The sequence below is a fragment of the Musa acuminata genome, chromosome BXJ1-4 (genome assembly GCF_036884655.1).
Source record: "Musa acuminata AAA Group cultivar baxijiao chromosome BXJ1-4, Cavendish_Baxijiao_AAA, whole genome shotgun sequence".
Classification (NCBI taxonomy): domain Eukaryota; kingdom Viridiplantae; phylum Streptophyta; class Magnoliopsida; order Zingiberales; family Musaceae; genus Musa; species Musa acuminata.
Window position 1 is genome coordinate 40,713,963 of NC_088330.1, and position 18,127 is coordinate 40,732,089.

General features: G+C 38.6%; 1 protein-coding gene and 1 pseudogene across 4 annotated transcripts; both read left to right on the top strand.

Moving 5' to 3' along the window:
- The first annotated feature begins 7,415 nt into the window (after window positions 1-7,415).
- On the top strand, window positions 7,416-10,824 carry LOC135672212 (receptor-like protein EIX2; annotated as a pseudogene).
- A 2,411-nt stretch (window positions 10,825-13,235) lies between these two features.
- LOC135669589 (receptor-like protein EIX2) lies at window positions 13,236-17,829 on the top strand. Of its 4 annotated transcripts, none has more exons than XM_065178610.1 (3): window positions 13,236-16,360; window positions 16,754-16,907; window positions 16,997-17,829. In XM_065178610.1, exon 1 carries the CDS (start codon window positions 13,276-13,278, stop codon window positions 15,568-15,570), a length of 2,295 nt encoding a protein of 764 aa, XP_065034682.1. In that variant the 5' UTR covers window positions 13,236-13,275; the 3' UTR covers window positions 15,571-16,360; window positions 16,754-16,907; window positions 16,997-17,829. The 4 variants fall into 4 exon arrangements, with proteins under 4 accessions (XP_065034682.1, XP_065034683.1, XP_065034684.1 ...); XM_065178611.1 differs by having other exon boundaries at window positions 17,345-17,829; XM_065178612.1 differs by having other exon boundaries at window positions 17,469-17,829.
- The last annotated feature ends 298 nt before the right edge of the window (window positions 17,830-18,127 follow it).

An 18,127-nucleotide genomic window follows, 5' to 3' on the forward strand; every position in this document is an offset into this window, starting at 1 on the left:
GGTTGCCACCTCGTCCAAGATATCATTTGCATCATATGCAGCCTGGCTGAGCTCATTCAGCAAATGCTTCACCACGTTCCTAATCTGTTGCCTCTCCTGTGCATCATTCAGTACAGCTTGAATCATGGCGACGGAGCTCTGCAGCTTTTCTAGCTCAGCATCAAGGCCGTAGGCTGTTTGCAGTTCCTGCGACAGTTGAACCAAATTGGAAGCTAACAGTGGTATGACAGCCGAGAGAAGCTCCATTGTGGAACGTTGGTGAGAAGGTTTTGAAAAAGAAAAAGATACAAGAGAATTGAGAAAAAAGATTTAGGGGTGTTTGTCGAATTCTGGACTTGAAGAGGAGATGGTAGCTGAGCAATCACACACTGTGAAGGTGTGGTTAGAACTGCTTTGCCATTAAGATGGAGTTTTGGAACCTAACATGGTTGACTCAGTCTGCCCTGGAATCTTTATATCATATAAAGGTGCTGCTCAAAGTGTCACAACATCGGTACGATGGGCTTACTGGTCCATCAATTTTTTGAACCCAATCAAATTATTGATCAAAATATTTAAATTAAAATTATAGTTATACATTCATCAAATATTTATAAGTCTATTTTAGTCTTACGCACTTTTTAGACTAATCAGAATATTACCAGCTCCCTACTTAAGGCTTAGATGATCGTGATTTTAGTAAAGTTAGCAAATTCTTGAAGATAAAAGAAATAGAAAATTAAGTTTAATAGAGTTTTTAGAATGCATTGACATGAGATAAGTGGAATGCAACCTTGCTGTTGCCATAGTAGATGAGCAACTTGCTTTTGTTTGCAATCGTCAGTCTTCCTTCGTCTTTCTATTGAAAAGTATAAGGAAGCAACTTGGCTCTGTTGGCTGGAATTTAAAGTCTTCCTTCCTATTGTTCTGCTCAGTTGCATTATCATGTCAATTTCCAGGAGAGTTTCCCAGCGACTGCTGATCGCTGTCTTTTTGGTGCCCACAAATCTTGTCTTTCTCTTATTCATATTAATAATGGTTGTCTAATAGCTACAAATTTCTCCTATTTAGCAGTTCTCAGGAAATTCTCAGAACCTTCACATTCAAGAAGACGCTGGAGTCTTCAGATGAAAGCTATTCCAACTTTGGGACTCGTCAAAATCAGCCGTCATAGTTGACTGACTTGAGGATAGACAACAATATGAAATGAAGAACAAGTGCATGATATTGACAGATAGCCTAATAGTTGAAGGTTTCTTGGTCTACTCTTTGAATCCGTCAGTTGGATAGTTTCAGACTAATGGAGGATGATCCAAACAGGCCATGATAAGATTTTGTGTATTGCAAGCTGTCGACCACAGATTTCTCATGATTAATCTCATGATAAGCTGCGTATTTTTATTATGTGTAATATAAGATAATTGTGTTGGTGCGAGATGATCCACTGTGATCATGCATACAATTTTCCTCCCAATTGATGGAATCGTGGTTGTGGTAATAATTGTTTTCAGGTGTATGAAAAAAGATAAATCGACCTGTTCTGTGAAATTTCTTGCCAGTTTCTATGCACTACCGGTGCCAGAAATATGAAAATCTAATTAAATAGCTTAATGAGTTAAGCTGCCATTATGGTTGTTTTTCTAGTTTCTAGGACTCATTTTAGACATTACAAGTATATGAGAATGGATTTGCTCAGTAGAACATGGATTGTTGACTCATTTTAGACATTACAAGTATATGAGAATGGATTTGCTAAGTAGAACATGGATTGTTGACTTACAGGCTTGACCTTGACTTAATGCTCAACCACACAGAAGAATGGACTAACAGATGAATGGAGGAGCGACATCTTATCACTCCATATTGTGTACAAGTAGATACCTGCATTATGATGCACCAGCAACCACAACCCCACTCCATGGCTACAGACAATGTCTATATTCCTTTCTTCCTTTCGGCCTTCATATGCATTCAACTGATAAAACCCAACATCTGCGACGGAGCTCTAACCTCAGGCTGCATCTCTCCCGAAAGAAGTGCTCTACTTGAGTTCAAACGAGGCCTGAAAGATCCTACCAACAGGCTGTCCTCTTGGGTGGGTGAAGACTGCTGCAAATGGGAGGGTGTGACTTGCAGCAATCATACTGGGCATGATGGGGATATAAACAGGAATAATCTTTGTATAGGAAAAAATTCTAGAAGACCAAAATATGCAGCGGAATAAAATGGAAACACAATCAAACAGAACACCAAGATATACGTGGAAAACCCCTTCAATGTGAAGGGTAAAAACCACGGGGCAAACTAGAGATAATCCACTATGAGAATAATGAATATACAAATCTCAATCTCTTGCCCAAAACCCAAGCAACAACCACAAGAGAATAACTGGGATACAAGGATCACGTTACTGCCCACAATATCTAAAACCTCCCAAGTAATCACAGCAAAAGCCTACTGTAGATTTGATCTAACCTGAGATGAGAACACTGCTAGATGATTGTGAACAGTCTCTCTGCGTTGTCCTTGTCTTCTTCCCTTTCTTTCTCTTCCTTTTCTGCCTTGTTCTCCTTCTTCTCTTTGGAATCTCGTGGCTCCAAAGATCTGCCTCGTTGCTGCCTTTTTATAGCTTTAATCTGCCTCTAAAACGCAGCCACCACACCCCCTAATCTTAATTAGGGTTAGGTTAAGAGGGGGTGTGAGCTGTGGGCTGATAAAGCCCACATGGGCTGAATATGGGCCATCAGCCCAACAACCTCCCCCTTCAGCCCATAAGGGAGGCTGTCCCATGACTCCTCAATGTGAAGCCATACCGACCAACTGTCGGCATATCTCCTGTCTTTCTTTTGGTAAGGTCTTCGTCAACATGTCTGCTCCGTTGTCATCTGTATGAATTTTCTGAAGCTGCAACTGCTTCTCTTCAAATACATTTCGAATCCAGTGGTATCTGACATCTATATGCTTTGATTTGGAATGAAACATTGGGTTCTTACACAAATGGATGGCACTCTGGCTGTCACAATGCACCACATAATTTTCCTGTTTCAGCCCTAATTCTTGTAAGAATTCTTTCATCCATAACATTTCTTTGCATACCTCTGTAGCAGCAATATATTCTGCTTCTGTGGTGGAGAGAGCAATACACCTTTGTAACCTGGATTGCCATGACACAGCTCCCCCTGCAAAAGTAAGTACATAACCTGAAGTAGACTTCCTCGTATCTATATCTCTTGCCATATCTGCATCTGTGTAACCTGTTAACACAGGTGGTCCACCTCCAAAGCTTAAACAAACCTTAGAGCTCCCTCTGAGATATCTAAAAATCCACTTCACTGCTGCCCAGTGCTCTTTGCCTGGATTTGCAAGAAATCTGCTAGTAACACCCACCGCATATGCGATGTCCGGCCTCGTACATACCATTGCATACATTAAACTTCCAACTGCTGAAGCATAAGGAACCTTTTGCATTTTCTCCTTCTCCTCATCACTTGACGGACTCTGTTCTGAGCACAACTTGAAGTGACCTGCAAGAGGAGAACCAACTGGCTTAGCATTGCTCATACTAAATCTTTCCAATACCTTCTCGATGTATTTCTCCTGTGACAACCAAATCTTCTTGTTTTTCCTGTCACGAGAAATTTGCATGCCTAGTATTTGCTTTGCTGGCCCCATGTCCTTCATTGCAAAAGACTCACTCAGTTCCTTCTTCAACCTGTAAATTTTAGACATATCTTTTCCAAGAATAAGCATGTCATCAACATAAAGTAAGAGAATAATAAAATCCTCACCAAACCATTTGATGTACACACAATGATCTAAAGCCGTTCTTTTGTATCCATTTTCTGTCATAAATGAATCAAACTTTCTGTACCACTGTCTTGGAGCTTGCTTTAGCCCATACAAGCTCTTCTTCAACTTGCAGACAAAATTATCTTTACCTTTGACTTTGAAGCCTTCTGGTTGCTCCATATAAATTTTCTCCTCCAAATCACCATGAAGGAAAGCTGTCTTCACATCTAACTGCTCAACCTCCAAGTCCTGGCTAGCAGCAATACCAAGAGCAACACGAATAGAAGACATTTTAACAACAGGAGAAAATATCTCTTCAAAGTTAATACCTTTCTTTTGACCAAAGCCTTTCACAACCAATCTAGCTTTGTACTTTGGTTGAGAATAATATTCTTGAGTCTTCAACCTAAAAACCCACTTGTTCTTCAAGGCCTTCATTCCATTTGGTAGCAGCACCAAATCATAAGTGTGGTTCTTCTGAAGAGCATCCATCTCTTCCTGCATAGCAACTAACCACTTCTCTTTCTGCTCACTCTCAACTGCTTCCTGGTAACTCTCTGGTTCACCTGCATCAGTAAGCATCACATACTCATCTGTAGAGTATCTTCTGGAAGGTTGACGTTGTCTAGAAGATCTTCTCAATTGAGGTTCTGCGGGAACTTGCTCTCTTACTTCTTCTTGCTCAACATGTCCTGCAGGTAAATCAATATCAGGCTCTACACTATTTTCCTGCACATCTCCCCCATCACCCTGATATACTAGAGGAATAACTGGGTCACAATATGCTAATCTTTCTACAGAAGTCTTGGCTGGTGCCTTCTTCTTCAAATCCTCAAAGGTTTGATCCTCAAAGAAGACCACATCTCTACTCCTGAACACCTTCTGCTTTTCTGGATCCCAAAGCCTGTAACCAAACTGATCATGTGAGTAACCAAGAAAAATACATTCTTTAGACTTACCATCTAGCTTGGACCTCTCATTATCTGGAACATGTGCAAATGCACGACAACCAAACACTCTCAAATGCCTGTAGGAAACATCTTTCCCTGACCATACATGCTCTGCAACATCACCATCTAGGGCTGTACATGGTGATAAGTTGATCACATCATCTGCAGTCCTCAAAGCCTCATCCCAAAACCTTTTGGGTAGCTTGGCCTGTGAAAGCATACATCTGATCTTTTCCATGATGGTGCGGTTCATCCTCTCTGCAATTGCATTATGCTGAGGTGTACCAGGAACTGTCATCTCATGTTGGATCACATGCGACCTGCAATAGTCATTAAACAATCCCATATACTCACCACCATTATCTGATCTTATGCATTTCAATTTCCTTTCTGTCTCCCTTTCAACCCTGACATGAAACTCTTTGAAGACATTAATAACCTGATCTTTGGTCTTCAAAGCATAAGCCCAAACTTTCCTGAAAAATCATCTATAAAAGTGACAAAATAAAGTGCACCACTTATACCAAGAACATCAACAGATCCACCAGGAGTTTTTGTCCTCAAAGGACCACATACATCTGTATAAACACGGTCTAAGGCATGCATTTTTCTAGACAAAGCAGCACTAGCAAATGAAACTCTATATTGTTTACCAGCCAAACAATCAATACAAGGGTTCAGATGTATACCTCTGAGATCTGGTAATACCTCTCTCTTGGAAAGAGCTTGCAGCCCCTTCTCGCTCATGTGTCCCAATCGCCTATGCCACAACTCCATACTGAAGTCTTTCTCTGTAGCATTTAATTGCTCACCATAAGCTTTGGCCTGCAACCTGTACAAAGTATGACATTTCTTTCCATTAGCTATAACAAGAGAACCCTTACTGAGCTTTCATTGTCCTCTGTGAAATCTGCTTTCATACTCTTCATCATCTAGTCTTCCAATTGAAATTAAATTTAGCCTCAAGTCAACCACATGCCTCACATCCTTAAGTACCAACTTGCAGCCAAGGTTGGTCTTTAAATGGATATCACCCATGCCAATGATGTCTGCTGTGCCATAGTTGCCCATCTTGACAACACCAAAGTTTCCAGACCTGTATGTAGCAAAAAACTCCCTCCGTGGTGTAGCATGATAAGAAGCACCTGTGTCAATCACCCACTCAAGATCCTGACACACACAAGAAAAAATATCATCAGAAGGAGACAAAATCAAATAATCACCACCCTGCACTGTAGCTGTAGTATTATCCTTTGACTCTGTAGACTCCACTTCTTTTCCCTTTTTCTTGTTCTTCTTAGGTTGCTTACATTAGTTCTTGTAATGTCCTTTCTCACCACAGTTATAGCAAACAATATCTTTTCTTGATCTTGACTTGCTCCTACCCATACGTGAACTGCTTCTAGACTTTGACCTTCCTCTGTTCTCTGAGATAAGTGCTTGTGAATCATTCTGAGATGTTGCCAAACTCTTTCTTCTCAACTCCTCATTCAACAAACTGCTTGTTACTTGACTCATAGTGACAATACCATCTGGCGTAGAATTACTAAGGGAAACCACCAGTGTCTCCCAACTTTCTGGTAATGAACTGAGAAGTAACAATGCCTGCAACTCATCATCAAGAGATATTCTCATAGAGGATAACTGGTTAGTAATACTCTGCATTTCATTCAAATGCTCAGCAATAGAAGCACCCTCTCTATATTTTAGGTTCACAAGTTTTCTGATCAAAAAAGCTTTGTTGCTAGCTGTTTTTCTTTCATAGAGACTTTCCAATTTTTTCCAAAGAGAATATGCAGAAATTTCAGTAGAAACATGGTGAAATACACTATCATCAAGCCACTGTCTAATAAACCCAATTATTTTTCGATCTAACCTCTTCCACTCATCATCTATCATAGTTGTAGGTTTTGCACTATCCCCTTGCAAAGGTCCATACAAATCTTTGCAATACAAGAGATCTTCCATTCTTGGTTTCCATATCATCCAATTATTTCCATTCAAACTAATCATGCGAGAAATATTACTGGCCTCCATGTTCAAATACAAAAATTAAATCACCAAAACCCCGCTCTGATACCAGTTGATGGGGATATAAACAGGAATAACCTTTGTATAGGAACAAATACTAGAAGACCAAAATACGCAGCGGAATAAAATGGAAACACAATCAAACAGAATACCAAGATATACGTGGAAAACCCCTTCAATGTGAAGGGTAAAAACCACGGGGCAAACTAGAGATAATCCACTATGAGAATAATGAATATACAAATCTCAATCTCTTGCCCAAAACACAAGCAACAACCACAAGAGAATAACTGGGATACAAGGATCACGTTACTGCCCACAATATCTAAAACCTCCCAAGTAATCATAGTAAGAGGCTACTGTAGATTTGATCTAACCTGAGATGAGAACACTGCTAGATGATTGTGAATAGTCTCTCTGCGTTGTCCTTGTCTTCTTCCCTTTCTTTCTCTTTCTTTTCTGCCTTGTTCTCCTTCTTTTCTTTGGAATCTCGTGGCTCCAAAGATCTGCCTCGTTGCTGCCTTTTTATAACTTTAATCTGTCTCTAAAACGTAGCCACCATATCCCCCTAATCTTAATTAGGGTTAGGTTAAGAGGGGGTATGAGCTGTGGACTGATAAAGCTCACATGGGCTGAATATGGGCCATCAGCCCAACAGGCATGTCGTCAAGCTGGATCTCCACAATCCGCATCCTTTCTCTGATTTTGGTGACGAGCCACACAACAACTGGATCTTAGGAGGTGAGTTGAGGCCTTCTTTACTTGGTCTGAAGCACCTAAAGTACCTGGACCTAAGCACCAACGATTTTGGAGGCATTAATATTCCAGAATTCATGGGGTCATTCCATCAGCTCCAATATCTCAACCTCTCCAGAGCTGGATTGGGTGGAGTCCTGCCTCACCAGCTGGGAAATCTCTCCAATCTTCAGTATCTAGACTTGTCCAATGATTTGGTTCCCAATTCTTTTTCTGTGGTTAAGTTCAATGAATTTAGCATCGGTGATGCACTCTGGATTTCTCACCTTTCTTCCCTAAAGCATCTCAACCTGAACAGTGTCAACTTTCAAAATGGTACTCACTGGATGGAAGCTCTGAACATGCTTCCTTCTATCGTGGAGATATACTTATCTGAATGTGCAATTGGACGTGTTCCCCTCTCTCTTCCACATGTGAACTTTACATCACTGTCTGTTCTTGATTTGTCGGATAATCTCATTGACTCTACGATACCCTCTTGGTTATCCAACATAAGTGGCCTTGAGCACCTTGATCTCAGTGAGAACGACCTTCAGGGTAATATTCCACCGACCTTTGGTAACTTGGCTTCCCTCAAGGAACTTAATTTAGCTTACAATTCTCTTCAAGGAGGAATATCCACTTCCTTCAAAAATTTGTGCAAGCTACAGAATTTAATATTGCCAGGCATCAATATCAACCAAGATTTGTTAGAACTTGATGAAATTTTTTCTGGTTGCATCAAGATGAGCCTAGTGATTCTGGACTTATCCGGAACGAATATTAGTGGGCAGCTGCCTGAATGGTTATTCCAACTCAGGAAGCTTAAATCACTCCAGTTATCGCAGAATCTGATTTCTGGTCCCATTCCTGTATCACTTGGACAACTAGCATCACTCCAGGAGCTCTCTCTTGAACAAAATCAGTTGAATGAAACTATACCAGAAAGTATGGGGTGGCTATCTCAGCTAGTTTCGTTGGAACTTGAGCTTCACATTTTGGAGGGTGTCATGTCTGAGGCACATTTTGCAAACCTCACAAAATTGAAACACTTATATTTGTGGTCCAACTCCTTGACTCTGAAGGTCAAGACTGATTGGCTTCCTCCTTTCCAGCTTGAATCCCTTCGGATAGGCTCTTGTAAACTGGGTCCTGAGTTCCCTACATGGCTCCAATCGCAAATAAATATTTCAGAAATTGATATGCCTAATGCTGGTATTATTGATGCTATGCCAAATTGGTTTTGGGGCTTAATTTCCACAGCAGAGTATGTGATTATCTCCGGCAATCAGATCAGTGGCCACGTACCCAATATATTGCATTTAAACAACCTCAGCTGGTTGGATTTAAGTTCAAACTACTTCGAGGGTCCCCTTCCATATTTTCCTCCTAGATTGGAATTATTAGATCCGTCAAACAATTCATTTTCAGGAACAATTTCACTTGCCATCATCATGAATATGCCTAACCTCTTATATTTATCGCTTTCCGAAAACAATTTAAGCGGTGAAATTCCCTTCTCTGTATGCCAATTAGAGGCTCTTGATCTTTCAAAAAATATGTTGTCCGGAGAGCTCCCCAATTACTGGAATAATTCTTCTAGAATTGACGTTATGGATTTTTCAAGCAACAATATATCTGGAGTTATTCCTGAGTCAATATGTTCCATATCAACACTTCGGTCGTTGCATTTGAGCAATAATAGTCTATCTGGAGAGTTGCCTTTGTCCTTGAAAGATTGCAAGGAATTACTCCTTCTTGATGCCGGACACAATGGTTTGAAAGGTGAAATTCCAACCTGGATAGGTGAAAGTTTAACTCATCTAGAGTTCCTCAAACTGCGATCAAATATGTTGGCCGGAGATATTCCTCCAAATCTTTCAAGATTAAGTGCTCTTCAAATGCTCGACCTAGCCAATAATGAGTTGTCAGGAAATATTCCAAGGAGCTTTGGAAATTTTACTGCCATGAAAGTTATTGGAAGGTTTCCAAGTTTGATCGCATATGCAATTGAAGGTAGTTATAAGGAACGGATGCTAGTAACAACTAAAGGAAACACTCTATACTATGATAAGTTACTTTCGCTTATGAATATCTTTGACCTATCAGATAATAACCTATCTGGAGGAGTACCTGAGGAACTAACAAATCTTTCTGGCTTGTTCAGCTTAAATTTATCTGGAAACCATTTCACAGGAGAAATCATTGAAAATATCAGTAAATTACAACAGTTGGAGTCTCTTGACTTGTCGAGGAATAACTTTTCTGGCACAATTCCTTCGAGCCTCGCTTCCTGACTTCTTTGGCCCACTTGAACCTCTCATACAACAACTTGTCTGGAGAAATTCCTCTTGGTAATCAACTTCTAACATTCAATGATCCATTTATCTATATTGGCAATCCTGATCTTTGTGGGTTTCCTCTGAATCAAAGTTGCAAAGACAATGAGACAACACAAGGTCAAAGTAATGCAGATGATAGAGATGAGAATGAGATGATATGGTTCTACACGAGCATGGCACCAGGATTTGTTGTTGGTTTCTGGGCAGTTTGGGGTACCTTAATACTTAACAAGAATTGGAATATTTACTATTTTAGATTTATAGACAACATGCTTGACAAAGTTTACGTGTTCACCATACTAAACCTAACTAGGATCAAAAGACGTTGTTGTTCCCAGCAAAAATAATAAATTTGAGCATTAATATGAGAGTTCGTCTCATGAACATAATATCATTATCTTGAATAAAATTTCTTCTTCTGAATACTTGTACACAAGTAAGTCATGCAATCTCAATTTCAACCATTTCTATCAAGATCTCAGTATCATATGAAGTGATTTAATTTTGGACATTGCCAGAAAGCTTCCAACTTTTAATTAGTTTTTCCAAAATAGACATCTTTTTTTTAGTTGTTCAGTTTGGCAGAAATGAAAGGAGGCTAAAACTTACACGAAGATATGGATGGCATTTATGGTTTTCTTTTTCTTTCCTTCTCATTTGGGGTTGAAAACAGAAGTTCAAAAGATTCCCCTTTTTTTCTCGGCATTCATCCTCTATTTTCCCAAGTTTATAGTATCAACTTTTATCAAATGCATTTGCATGTCTTGTTCTTCCCAACCATTACACGTCAAGACTGATACAATTGATATCACAAGTTCTACTGCAAAAGATTTGGCCACCCTTATTCGATTAATTTGACTCTTATTGAACTTATGCACAGGTGTTTTTGTCATACATCACTCTTATTTATATTTATGTAAATCCAGTGTTAGTATATCTGGAATCAGGTATATTAATTTTGTAAGCTATCATTTTGTAAAGTGCTAGTGTATATGTAAAGTGCCGGAATTTTGAAAGCTAAAATTCTATATTATTGATCAAAATATTTAAATTAAAATTATAATGGTATACCTATAAAACCCTTATAAGTCTTTCTTTGTCTTGTCAACTTTCGACATGAAATTAATCAGGATATTATAAGTTCCTCACTTATGACTTAACTTTCCGTATCAAGGTCTAACGTAGCTCAGATCTAATTCTAATATGATGTATGTGAAACATTGCTCAATGATAGCTTTGTACCACGATGAATCCTCTGAATCTATCTACCGATAATTATTTCCTACTCGAGCCCTTTTATTATGCCACAATTTTAGGTTGGTTTTGATATCATTTATCGATTTATGCATATCATCCTTTCATAGGAGTCATATTTTCTTTATATCATTTTAATTTTATCGAATATTTATAAGATATGTTGAATCTTAACAAAAATGTCAAACAATCAAGAGTTCGTAATATCCCATTAGTCTCATATCATAAATAAATAAAACTAAGATAAATTTATAGGGGCTTAATGAACATATTATTATTAACTTTACTTTAAACACTTTAACCATTCGTTTGAATTTCTCTATATGCATGATCTGACTTATCAACATGAGATTATCATGTTTTTTTACATTTCATGAGTTAAGTTAGTAAGTTCTTCAAGATTAAAAAAAACAGAAAATTGAGTTTAACAGAGTTCTAGAGTGTATGGACATGAGAAAAGAGGAATGGTGGCAACAGATTCTGATCACAACCTACGATTCAGAGATGATGCAACCTTGCCGTCGCATTAGTAGATGAGCAACTTGCTTTTGTTTGCAATCGTCAGTCTTCCTTGATCTTTCAATTGAAAAGTATTAGGAAGCAACTTGGCTCTGTTAAAGTGTCCCTTCGTCTTGTTCTGCTTAGTTGCATTATCATGTCAATTTCCAGGAGAGTTTCCCAGCAACTACTGACAAATGTCTTTTTGGTGGCCACAAATCTTGTCTTTCTCTTATTCGTATTAATTATGGTTGTCTGACAGCTACTAATTTCTCCTATTTAGCAGTTCCCAGGAAATTCTCAGAACCTTCACATTCAAGAAGATGCTCCAGTCATTTAAAACTCTTGTTAGGGTTCTTGAAGAGTTCTTTCTTTAGATGAAAGCTATTCCAACTTTGGGACCATCAAGATCAGGCATCATGGTTGACTGACTTGAGGATAGACATCAATATGAAATGAGGAACAAATACATGATATTAACAGATAACCAAATAGTTGAAGGTTTCTTGGTCTACGCTCTTATCCCATTTAATATTTATTGGAAGTAGAGATCCAACTGATCGATTGAAACATGTCTTTGATAGCTCCCTATGCACTCTTGTCACAACCCACAGATTTCTCATGATTAACCTTAAGATAAGCTGCGTATTTTTATTATCTGTAATCCAGGATAATTGTATTGGTGTGAGATGATCCACTGTGACGGCATGATCATGTACACAATTTTCCTCACAATTGAATTTATGTCACTTAAATATTGTATTTATGTCACGCACGTTTGCATATGCCCAATTAACTCAGACTAATCATTATTATTAGTTTCATGAAGGATATATGTGTGTGTAAAGAATAGTGATGTAAATTTGAATTTAACATTGAGAGTCAAATCATGTAGATTCACTATAATATTTATGAATTTTGCATATATATGTATATATATATATATTACGTAGATGTGTTTTTATATTTTGAACGAGTTCAAGAAACAATTCATCAACGAGAATATAATATAAATTATTCACAGATATCGTAATTTAGAAATGAATTGTACCAAATAATTAAATCTTAAATGTTGCGTAGGTGGTAAGTATGAAGACTATGTTTTGGGTATAAGAATTAGGAGGGCATGCAAAGAAATTTTGGATAATTTATGCAGAAATGTCTGTGTAACATTGATAGCGTGACAATTGTGAGCTTAATATATGACAGCAATTTTATATATGACAGGAATTTTGATTGTCAATTTGGACCACCATATCTCTCTTTCAGTAGTTAGAAGTGTGATATTATCATTCATTCTGGTCATCATGCTTCTGCAAGTAGGACCGAGTGTTGAACGGGTAGTAGAATGATCACATCATATATATGGACCATCTGCCATTGTGGTAGTGCTTCCTCGACCTGTTCTGTCAAATTTCTTGCCAGTTTCTATGCACTACCGGTGGTAGTGCTTAATGAATTAAGCTGCCATTATGGTTGTTTTTCTACTTTCTAGGACTCATTTTAGACATTACAATGGATTTGCTCGGTAGAACATCATGGACACCTTCTATCATTGTCAACCTAGAAAATGGATTGTTGACAGACTGACAGAAGAATGGACTAACAGATGAATGGAGGAGAGAAAGCTTGTCACTCCATATTATATACCAGTTGATACCTGCATTGTGATGCACCAGCAACCATAACCCCATTCCATGGCTACAGACAATGTCTACGTTCTCTTCTACTTATTGGCCTTCCTATGCATTCAACCCAACGTCTGCGACGGAGCTCTAACCTCGGGCTGCAACCCTGCCGAAAGAAGTGCTCTACTTGAGTTCAAACGAGGCCTGAAAGATCCTACCAACAGGCTGTCCTCTTGGGTGGGTGAAGACTGCTGCAAATGGGAGGGTGTGACGTGCAGCAATCATACTGGGCATGTCGTCAAGCTGGACCTCCACAATCCGCATCCTTTCTCTGATTTTGGTGACGAGCCATACAACAACTGGACCTTAGGAGGTGAGTTGAGGCCTTCTTTACTTGGTCTGAAGCACCTAAAGTACCTGGACCTAAGCATGAACGATTTTGGAGGCATTAATATTCCAGAATTCATGGGGTCATTCCATCAACTCCAATATCTTAACCTCTCCAGAGCTGGATTGGGTGGACTCCTGCCTCACCAGCTGGGAAATCTCTCCAATCTGCAGTATCTAGACTTATACAATGACTTGGATCCCAATTTTGTGGTTCCGGTCCGTGAATTTAGCATTGGTGATGCACTCTGGATTTCTCACCTTTCTTCTCTAAAGCATCTCAACCTGAAGAGTGTTAAGTTTCAAAATGGTACTCACTGGCTGGAAGCTCTGAACATGCTTCCTTCTATTCTGGAGATATACTTACCTCTCTGTGAAATTGGAAGTGTTCCCTTTTCTCTTCCACATGTGAACTTTACATCACTGTCTGTTCTTGATTTGTCGGATAATCTCATTGACTCTCCGATACCCTCTTGGTTATCCAACATAAGTGGCCTTGAGCACCTTGATCTCAGTGAGAACGACCTTCAGGGTAATATTCCACCGACCTTTGGTAACTTGGCTTCCCTCAAGGAACTTAATTTAGCTTTCAATCCTCTTCAAGGAGGAATACCCACTTCCTTCAAAAATCTGTGCAAGTTGCAGAATTTAATATTGCCAGGCATCAATATCAGCCAAGATTTGTTAGGACTCGATGAAAGTTTTTCTGGTTGCGTCAAGATGAGCTTAGAGAGTCTGGACTTATCCAGCACGAATATTAGTGGGCAGTTGCCTGAATGGTTATTCCAACTCAGGAAGCTTAAAGTACTCAATTTGGGGTGGAATCTGATTTCTGGTCCTATTCCTTTGTCACTTGGACAACTAGCATCACTCCAAGAGCTCTTTCTTGGTCAAAATCAATTGAACGAAACAATACCAGAAAGCATGGGGTGGCTGTCTCAACTAGTTTCTTTGGACCTCGAGCACAACAATTTGGAGGGTGTAATGTCTGAGGCGCATTTTGGAAACCTCACGGAATTGAAAGACTTAACTTTGTCGTCCAACTCCTTGGCTCTGAAGGTCAAGAGCAATTGGATTCCTCCCTTCCGGCTAGAATCCCTTTGGATGGCCTCCTGCAAACTGGGTCCTGAGTTCCCTGCATGGCTCCAATCGCAAATAAATATTTTCGAAATTGATATGTCTAATTCTGGTATTATTGATGCTATGCCAAACTGGTTTTGGAGCTTAATTTCCACGGCAGAGTACGTGAGTGTCTCCGGCAATCAGATCAGTGGCCACGTACCCAATTTATTGCATTTAAATAATCTCGACTGGTTGGATTTAAGCTCAAACTACTTCGAGGGTCCTCTTCCATATTTTCCTCCTGCAATGTATTATTTAGATTTGTCAAATAATTCATTCTCGGGAACAATTTCACTTGACATCATGAATATGCCTTACCTCATATATTTATCGCTTTCAAAAAATAATTTAAGTGGCCAAATTCCCTTCTTTGTATGCCAACTGCAGGTCTTACAGGTTCTTGATCTTTCAAAAAATACGTTATCAGGAGTGCTCCCCAATTGTTGGAATAATTCTTCAAGTATTATAATTATGGATTTTTCAAGCAACAACATATCTGGAGTTATTCCTAAGTCAATATGTTCCATAGCATCACTTCAGTCGTTGGACTTGAACAATAATAGTCTATATGAAGAGTTGCCCCTGTCCTTGAAAGATTGTACGAAATTAGTCATTCTTGATGCTGGACATAATGATTTGAAAGGTGAAATTCCAACTTGGATTGGCGAAAGTTTAACTAGTCTGAGGTTCCTCAATCTACGATCAAATATGTTGGTCGGAGATATTCCTCCAAATCTTTCAAGATTGAGTTATCTCCAATTTCTCGACCTTGCAGATAATGAGCTATCGGGAATTATTCCAAGGAGCTTTGGAAATTTTACTGCCATGAAAGTTATTGGAAAGTTTTTAAGTTAGAGGACAGGTCAAATTGGATATAAGGAGCATATGTTTATTACAACTAAAGGAAACACTTACTCCTACGATGAGTCACTTTCGTTTATGAATATTTTGGACCTCTCGGATAATAACTTATTTGGAGAAGTACTCGAAGAACTCGTAAGTCTTTCTGGCTTATTCAGTTTAAATTTATCTGGAAATCATTTCACTGGAGAAATCATCGAAAATATCAATAAATTACAACAGGAGTCCCTTGACTTATCAAGGAACAACTTTTCCGGCACAATTCCTTCTGGCCTCGCTGCCCTGACTTATTTGGCTCACTTGAACCTCTCATACAACAACTTGTCAGGGGAAATTCCACGTGGTAATCAACTTTTAACCTTCAATGATCCATCTATCTATATTGGCAATCATGGTCTTTGTGGGCTTCCTCTGAATCAAAGTTGCAATGTCAGTGAGACAGCACGAGGTCAAAGTAATCCAGATGATAGAGATGAGAATGAGATGATATGGTTCTACACGAGCATGGCACCAGGATTTGTTGTTGGTTTCTGGGCAGTCTGGGGTACCTTAATACTTAACAAGAATTGGAACCTTTACTACTTCCGATTTATAGACAACATGCTTGACAAAGTATATGTGCTTACCGTACTGAAAGTTTCTAGGATCAGAAAACGTTGTTGTTCCCAGCAAGGATGATAAATTTGAACATCAATATCTGCTGTATGAGAGTTCATCTCATTAATATCATATCATCAGCTTGAATAAATTTTCTTCTTCTGAATACTTCTGGACTTGTATACAAGTAAGTTATGCACTCTCAATTTTGATCATTTCTGTCAAGATCTCAGTACCATACGAAGTGTTCTAATTCTGGGGATTGCCAGAAAGCTTGCACCTTTTAATTAGTTTTTCCAAAATAGACACCCCTTTTTTAGTTGTTCAGTTTGGCAGAAATGAAAGGAGGTTAAAACTTTTACTTAGATATAGATAGAATTTATGGTTTTATTTTCTTTCTTTCTTTTTCATCCTCTATTTTCCCAAGTTCATAGTATCTACTTTCATCAAATGCATTTGCATGTCTTGTTCTACCCAAGCATTACACGTCAAAACTGACACAATTGCAATCACAAGTTCTGTTGCAAAAGATTTGGCCACCTTATTCGATTAATTTAACTCTTATTGAACTTATACGCAGGTGTTTTTACCATACGCAGAGTTTATGTAAATCCAGTGTCAGTATATCTAGAATCAGATTTCATTTTACATTACTAATTTTTTCTAGAGATCAAGGTTTAAATGATCATTAACCCTCCCTACAAGCCACATTGGTGAGACCCTCTCAAGCAAAGGTACGTCTTCTTCTAAATCTCTTCGAAGATTAAATTTATTTCACATCAAAGAGCTTCCATATATTAGTGCAGTCTGAATTTTGATATAGAATAACTTGGCATCACGGTCAAGATACTCGAATTCTGCCCAAAATAGGACAGCCTGAGTTAGAGCAGGAGTAGCTTGGATCTGAATTGCATGTACACTGGAATAGCTTGTGATGGTTTCGTATGTGCTTTCTATCGTTCAAAGTTGTGGTGCTCTCTAAGAGCAAATAAGGTTCAGACACAAGAGACTTGTTGTATTTGAGATGTTACTCGTGCTTCATGCTTCTTGCGCCCATGTAGAACTTTAAGGGGATCTCTTGTTGCATGTTTAGTCTTACTGTAAGTTTGTGTCCTCCAAACTGTACATTGCTACAACTATCCGACTGAAGAAGCTATGGATGCATCTGCAGTTGCAACAGATGGGGCTGTTTAATATGATCTACTCATGAAATGATCCTCTTGTTTGAGATGCTTGTCTTTATCAATCGAATACATATTGGTTGCATCATAAGCTCAAGTCCACCAAATGTGCAGCTGCATGATCTTCTTGGATCTCAAGCTCAGATCTTTTCAGTTGATGAGTCTCCCATTGATGGGGGACATGCTGCTGCAGCTGATGGAATTGGGCCGAAGAGGCTTTCACATGCATGTCAATGTGACAAGGATGATCTGTGCATGCAAGAATAATCCATTTATGATCTACAGAGTGTGGCCCCTCTCTGAGCCGCTCACAATGAATTTTGCCATGGATTCTGTGTCGTGACTCGGGATGTAGACGAGCTTCATTTGATTACCTGTTGCCATTAGCACTCAAATGTAAGCAAAGTTCATAAGAATGTAATTCTTGGTTCAAACTGTTATGTAGACGCAAAACAAAGAAGAGGTGTTACATCAACATTTTCTTATGGATCTAATTATCACCCTCCATAAATAAGAGTGATTAAGATCAGGAGTGAATCGAGATTAATAATTTTTCTAGTATCCAATAAATACAAAATTATGTATTTTGATTTAATTATCGACATTATCTTGTACAAAACTCGAGAATTGATTTTAAATAATTGTTATTATTTTTGTAAATAAAAATATCTATTGCTCAAAAGATAATGTGTTATTTATAGAAAGGTTAGTTTGACTAGAAATCCCACCACGAGAGATTTCTTGAAATATATTAAAAATTAATTATTTTGATC

Bases quoted from the DNA above. Each gene is read 5' to 3' on its own strand.
- LOC135669589 (XM_065178608.1), top strand. From the start codon at position 13,276: ATGGCTACAGACAATGTCTACGTTCTCTTCTACTTATTGGCCTTCCTA.